We start from the raw sequence: 6,630 nt of genomic DNA, 5'->3' as shown, positions 1-6,630 counted from the left end.
TTTTTCACAACAACATAGTGTGGGCCAATTGAATTCACAGCACTTTCAGATTTTTCAACTAGTGTGGGCCAATTGAATTCACAGCATTGAGCGCTTTCAGATTTTTCAACTTCGAAAAATTAATGAAATCAAAAATTCCCATTGTGGCAGGTTTCTTCGGGCTGGAGGTAGTAAGTACATGGATGAGGATCCGAGGTGGTTTTCTTATAACTAGCTTTGGGCTAAAGTTGACCTCAATATCAACCTTTGAACTGGAAATAGAGTCCGTTTTGCCTTGGAATCACTATATACTGTACAGGCAAAGCCTAAAGACCTCGCGCGGTTTTGAGGTTCCGCAAAAAACGAACTAAACGGGAGAAGCGTATCCGGATCCGGATACTTATATGTGCTTTTATCGCGGCAGTACGGCTTATACCGAGGGAGATCCTTGTGGATTCCACCTGGGGTCGAGAACCTCAATTGACCATGAGCAAAGGCGGCGATGAGAACGGACTGGAAGGCGGCGACATTTGGGGTGAAATCGAGCCTGATATCCTCGGCATGACAAACGACGAGCTCAAGCAGCGCATTCGACTACTCGATAATGAAATTCGTATCATGCGCAGCGACATCACGCGCATCAATCACGAGAGCCAGACCCAACGCGAGCGCATCAAGGAGAACAATGAAAAGGTCAAACTAAACAAACAACTGCCGTACCTTGTGGGCAACGTAGTCGAGATTCTCGCGATGGAGAACGAGGATGATGAGCAAGATGGCGCGGCAGCGGATGCAGATGTCGGCCGCAAAGGGAAAAGTGCTGTGATCAAGACGTCGACCCGACAGACCATCTTCCTCAGCATTCCAGGTCTTGTCGACGCTGAATCGTTGATCCCGAACGACCTCGTTGGCACGAACAAGGACAGTTACCTCATCTTGGAAAAGCTTCCTGCGGAATACGACTCTCGCGTGAAGGCGATGGAGGTGGACGAAAAGCCCACGGAAGACTACAGTGACATTGGCGGTTTGGACAAGCAGATTCAGGAGCTGGTTGAAGCCGTTGTGCTGCCTATGACGCATATGGAGCGATTTCTTGCCATCGGGATCCAGCCACCCAAGGGAGTGCTGCTGTATGGCCCTCCAGGGACCGGCAAGACGTTGTTGGCTCGCGCGTGTGCCAAGCAAACGGATGCAATTTTTCTCAAGCTGGCGGCGCCGCAGTTGGTTCAGATGTTCATCGGGGACGGAGCCAAGGTAACAAAACTGGCCATGGCGAGTTCTCATGTCATGATCCAGCTCGTGCGCGACGCGTTTGAGCTGGCCAAGGAAAAATGCAAGGACAAAAACAAAGGCGGGGCCATCATCTTTATCGACGAGTTGGACGCGATTGGGACGAAGCGCTTTGGCGGCGAGCAGTCGGGAGACCGAGAAGTGCAGCGCACGATGCTCGAGCTCCTCAACCAACTGGACGGGTTCACGAGCAACACCAAGATCAAAGTGATTGCAGCGACAAATCGCCCTGACGTGTTGGACCCTGCGCTGCTGCGCTCTGGTCGGTTGGATCGAAAGGTGCGTGGTCGCAAGTCGCCGCGCCCACTCACAACGTGTTTAGATTGAGCTGCCGCACCCGAGCGAAGAAGCCCGAGCCCGCATCATGCAGATCCACTCGCGCAAAATGAACGTCGACATGGAAGGTAGTCCACCTGCCCGTCCTTCTTGATGGCATTGCTCACGTGCGTGCTGCAGACGTCAACTTTGACGAGTTGGCAAGATGCACGGACGACTTTAACGGGGCCCAGCTCAAGGCGGTGTGCGTCGAGGCCGGCATGCTCGCGCTCCGTCGTGAAGCAACAATCATCAAGGTTTGTCTCGAAACGAGGATGACGTCCTATCCGTGTGCATGTGTAGCATGAGGACTTTATGGAAGGCATCGGGGTCGTGTCGGCCAAGAAGAAGGCGACGTTGCAATATTACGCTTAATCGGAACTCGTGGCGCTCTAGACATTCGTTGGGGATGACGACGGCGTGGTCGCGGCGGGCGGGCGATGGTTTCCAGCCATGACGTCCGTCGTGGTTTTCTCGATCGCGTCCATCATCGCGTGCAGGTCGCGCACTTTGTGGGTCAGCACGTCCTGCACCCGCTTGATGCGGTCGAGCTGCAGCACCGCCTCGGTTCCGATCCCACTCGACGCGCCATATCCCGTTCCCTACCGTCCGTAGTCGTGAGAGCTCGGTGGGTGCGTCGTCAGCACCTCATGGTCCTTGTCGACGGCACTCTTCCAATTCAGGCGATACGACGGATTCTTGAGCTTGGAGAGCTTTCGGCCGCCCGCAGCGCGCGAGTCGTCGTCATTGCTTTCGCGGCGGGCAAACTGGTTCGCCCCAGGGTTCTTGGCTTGCGCCCGCGCTTTCGAGTAGTTGGCGAGCTTTTGCATCATCTTGGGAAAGTGGACGAGCGCTAGCAATGTCGCGTCAAAACGCGGTCGACGACGCACACCACCACCACCTTCGAGGAAACGAACCCGCGACAGCATGCGCAGCTCGCAAAAGCACAGCGTCCGCACCGTCGCCATGCGCTTGCAGTCGTTGTTTAGAATCGCCATCTCCCCTGCAACGATATATATATCGGGGTCAAGACGCGGCGTTTCCATGACGGCGCGCCACGTACCAAAGTATTGGTTTTCGCCGAGCACGGTCACCTGGACGCCGTCCTTGAGGACTTCGACCGCGCCACGAAAGATGAAAAACATCTCGTGTCCGAGCTCGCCCTCGACGCACACGTCTTCGAACGGGGCAAAGCAGATCATGCGCATGCTGAGCGCGAGGTCCATGATAAAGTTGGGGTCGCTGCCCTTGAAAAACGGAAACTTCCACAAAAAGTGATCGTTGATGGCGAGCGCAATCTTGGACCGGAGCATCGCCGAGAGGTCGTTGAGGAGATCCTGTTCTTGCAGCATGTCGTTTTCCTTGGACTTGCGCGCGTTCTGGAAAAAGTCGCGGATCTCGATGCGCAGTTGCCGCGGCAGGTCCCGCGCCGCCATGTACTCGTTGATCTCGTCCTACAACGTGTGTCATGCCACGGCCGTGTCGACGTTGCGCACCATCTTTTCTCGAAACGCGGTTTCATGGGCCGTCAAGCTCGACACGAGCGCAACGATCTAGCCATGGCTGGCGCCGTCACCGACCGCAGACGCACGATCGGTCTTACGTTTGTGATGCCGTAGGCAAAAATGCCCGCGCCAGCAAACATGGCAAAGATGGCAAAGAGGCGTTCGTTTGTGCTAATGGCCGACACATCGCCGTACCCCACCGTGGCTCTATCGTTGCCCATCACACGTAGCCTCGACCAGGCTGGGCACGTACAACGTCGTGATCGCCCAGTACAGCGCCGTAACGTATTGATCGGCGATGGGCGCCGCGAAAAGGCCCTTTTCCTTGAGCCACGTGTTCACGGCCGGGTCGGTCGACATCGAGTCCTGGTACGACACCCAAAAGAAGAAACATCTACACCCGCAGTCAGGATGGCGCGCGCGCAAGTCGCGCGCGGCGTACGCAAACCAGTGCGAGATGAACACGACGGTGAGGCAGTAGCGAAAGAGGCTGCTGATGGTCGACCGGATCAAGAGCGCGTGCTGAAGCCGATTCAGGATGCGGATCATGCGGAAGAGCCGAAGCAGGCGCACGAGCCGGAAGAGCCGAAGGACTTTGCCGAGTTGCTCGTCTTCGCCCGCCAGCACTTGGGTAAACGGAAACGTCGACACAAAGTCGACGACGAACCTGTCGGTTTGCTTAGCCGACCACCCGACGACGCGATGGCCGTACCACGAGCTCACGTAGCGCTGGGCGATGGTTTTCACGTCAAAGTACACTTTGCCTTTGATGTCGGCGCCCGTGAAGAAGTTGGTGACCTGCCATCGCATCCCCACAGTGGCTCGCCGCGACGAAAATAACCAGGCGGGGCTTACGATGTCGATGCCAAAGAACGTGTCGATGCTGTAGTCGACCATGACGCTCCAAGCACTGTCGGCGGCCGTCTTTTCAAACGAGACTTGGTACTGCTCCAACACACACATGCACGCGTGATCGCGTTGTGGCGCGGCGAAGGCCGACGTACCGGAATCACAAACGCATTGTAAAAGATCAGGACGATGCACGTCACATCCCATCGCAGGCGCATGCGGCCGTGGGGGTGCATGATGTAGTGCTTCTCCGCGATCCACTGCTTGACATCCAGTTTGACCGTGTCCGAGTCTACCGCCGCGCGGGTGAGAGAGATCGCGTTGGACGAACGCGTCGCACCTCGAATGGTGTTGTCGCCTTTGTTTTTCAACGCTTTTTCCAAGTGCGCGTGATTCATCATTTCTTCTTGCGGACTCATGCTGACTTGCATCGGCGTCGCCGTCGTCGAGATCGCAATCACGTCGCGACCCATGTTGGGCGCCGTGCTGCGGACCTCCTCTGTGATGTCCGAACTCATCGCAGCTGCTTCGGGCAGCATCATCGGCATGTTTGCGACCACGTTGCGACTGCTCTTGCCCATCTTGACCACTTGGACCGTGCTCATCCGGCGCTCGCGGACCTTTACCTGCGACCCGCTACCGTCACTCGATCGCCGTGGCGGCAAACTCCCATTGCCACTCATGTCGTTTGGGAACGCCGGGTGGACCGCGCTCATTGTTGCTACCGGGGCTGCGTCGTGTGAAACCGTTCGTGGTCGGTGAAACCGACGTAACGACTTCCGACCCAGCAACATCATTTTATACAGTTTTCTTCGTTGCAGTTGACGGGCATTTACCTCTTGAATACAATGCCATTCGACTATCCTTTCAGACAGTATATAAATTTTCAGGAAAGTTGTTATTCCGATTCGGGGTGATGGCCGCTGGCGTTGGCCGGCATCTCAATCACAATTTTGCCCGTGACGTGGCCGCTCTCGAGCAACTCCATCGCTTCCAACGCCTGCGCGAACGGAAACACTTTGTCGATGACTGGTCGAAGCACACCGCTTTCACAATGCGCGGCGATTTCCGCCAGCATCGCGCCGTCCGGGGACACGAGCACATATGTGTACTGGACCGACCGTGCGCGAGCTCTTGACTTCATAGAGTAGCTGAGGCACCCGAGCACAATGCCAAGGCAGCACGATGGTGGCCGGCCGTTCAGTTCGTCTTGTAGGTCGCCCATGGCTTCCTACAATGCCGCTGACATGCGACTTCGACGCGTCTAGAACGTACGGGAGGCGGCGTGTCTGCGATTGACGCGACGATCCCGCCGCTCTTGACACACTCGACGCACTTCTTCGCCTGGTGCATTTTGCTCAAACACTTGCGTTGGTACGGATGCAGGGGGATATCTCGGTCGTTACCTCGCTCGTGCAGTCCATGGCGCAGTCGTAGTCTTTCAATTCCTTCTCAAAGTGGCTGTCCGAGTAGTCGACGATGACGTCCGCCCCCAATCGTGTCAAAATGTGCTCCTTTTGCTGCAGGGCAGTCGTTGCAATTCGTCCTGCCTGTGATGCGGTCGACACGTGAGCCGCGACGAGGAATTTCCAGCACTTGGCCAACCTTAAATACGTTCTTTGCCAGCTGCAAGGCAAATGTGCCGACGCCACCAGAGCTACAAGATCAGACATAGCGTTATGGCCCAGAAACACACTGCCGAGGGAATCACTATGTACCCGCCAGTGAGGAGGAGCTTCTGCCCTTCCTGCACATTGAGACGACGAAGGGTTTGCATCGCCACGAGCGCAGAGATCGGTACGGCGGCGGCCTGGATGAAGCTACACAAGGTCACGTGAGCACGGAGCATGGACGTCATTTCAACCTCAAGTTCTTTGGCTTTAGAGCAGCTGCTCGCTCGGGGACAGCAGCAAACCTACACTAGATCGTCAATGCAGCATCATGGACGGCAGACGTACTCGGCCAGCGTCCCTGTTCTGTCGTGTGGAGCGCATGCGTACACTTCGTCGCCGATGTGAAAGTTCTTGACGTTTGTGCCGCAGAGGACAACGACCCCAGCCATGTCATACCCGACAATGTTGGGCCACTTGGACTCGAGGATGAGTTTATACGCCCCTTCTCGGCGCTTGTAGTCAATCTGCACACAAGTTGGGATTAGCAATGCCACAACAACAGCAAGCGGTGCATACTGGGTTGATAGAGGCGGCGTGGACGCGGACTAGGATGTCGTCGGGGGCAACGAGGGTGGCTCGTGGGAGGCTGCCGATTTGAACAACGGATGGTTTTCCGTACTTTGAGTAGTAGCACGCCTGCATCGTCGAGGTCGACGACTCGTCCTCGGATTCGTTCTCTGCTTGATACGACGTGCGCATCGGTCGACTGCATGTTCCGGCCGCGGCCGGTGCGACTGCGGCGGCGGCGTCTTGGTCTGCCATCGCGCTCATTGGGTTATAAACAAAAAAGCAGATGGTACCTATCCTTTTTGTCCAATCAAATGGTGAGACACCCGCCACGGATTCGAAAAATCCTGTCCTCCATCTTCATTGGCTAAAATTCACTGAAAATCCAACTCCCCCTGTCACGCCGCCACGTCAGAGGGCGGCGCTCGGTCTCGATGGCGCAGCCGTCGCGCCGACCACAGCATGGCAAGCAACACCACGGCGGCGAATCATCGCGAGCGCCGCGCCGTGTC

The 6,630-nt window shown here is 56.4% G+C and overlaps 3 protein-coding genes across 3 annotated transcripts; 1 reads left to right on the top strand and 2 right to left on the bottom strand.

Annotated features, from left to right (window-relative positions):
• The first annotated feature begins 418 nt into the window (after positions 1 to 418).
• On the top strand, positions 419 to 1,983 carry H310_02560 (26S protease regulatory subunit 6A). The gene is made up of 5 exons (XM_008866119.1): positions 419 to 1,233; positions 1,276 to 1,548; positions 1,592 to 1,673; positions 1,726 to 1,841; positions 1,888 to 1,983. The coding sequence occupies exons 1-5, from the start codon at positions 466 to 468 to the stop codon at positions 1,957 to 1,959; spliced, it is 1,311 nt and encodes a 436-aa protein (XP_008864341.1). The 5' UTR covers positions 419 to 465; the 3' UTR covers positions 1,960 to 1,983.
• A 203-nt stretch (positions 1,984 to 2,186) lies between these two features.
• H310_02559 (hypothetical protein) lies at positions 2,187 to 4,654 on the bottom strand (the record flags this gene model as incomplete). Its single annotated transcript, XM_008866118.1, has 10 exons — positions 2,187 to 2,437; positions 2,486 to 2,587; positions 2,648 to 3,038; positions 3,081 to 3,137; positions 3,188 to 3,296; positions 3,343 to 3,483; positions 3,532 to 3,887; positions 3,945 to 4,034; positions 4,094 to 4,230; positions 4,279 to 4,654. 10 exons carry the CDS (start codon positions 4,652 to 4,654, stop codon positions 2,187 to 2,189), a joined length of 2,010 nt encoding a protein of 669 aa, XP_008864340.1.
• Positions 4,655 to 4,748: 94 nt separating this feature from the next.
• Positions 4,749 to 6,378, bottom strand: H310_02558 (hypothetical protein). The gene is made up of 8 exons (XM_008866117.1): positions 6,128 to 6,378; positions 5,897 to 6,075; positions 5,803 to 5,853; positions 5,657 to 5,758; positions 5,544 to 5,595; positions 5,345 to 5,488; positions 5,214 to 5,282; positions 4,749 to 5,169 (listed from the first exon to the last, which is right to left on the bottom strand). The coding sequence occupies exons 1-8, from the start codon at positions 6,371 to 6,373 to the stop codon at positions 4,837 to 4,839; spliced, it is 1,176 nt and encodes a 391-aa protein (XP_008864339.1). The 5' UTR covers positions 6,374 to 6,378; the 3' UTR covers positions 4,749 to 4,836.
• Between the last annotated feature and the right edge of the window lie 252 nt (positions 6,379 to 6,630).

This window comes from Aphanomyces invadans (genome assembly GCF_000520115.1).
Source record: "Aphanomyces invadans strain NJM9701 unplaced genomic scaffold supercont1.4, whole genome shotgun sequence".
NCBI lineage: Eukaryota > Oomycota > Saprolegniomycetes > Saprolegniales > Verrucalvaceae > Aphanomyces > Aphanomyces invadans.
Note: the sequence above shows the minus strand (reverse complement) of the source record. Positions and strands in the feature narration are given on the sequence as shown.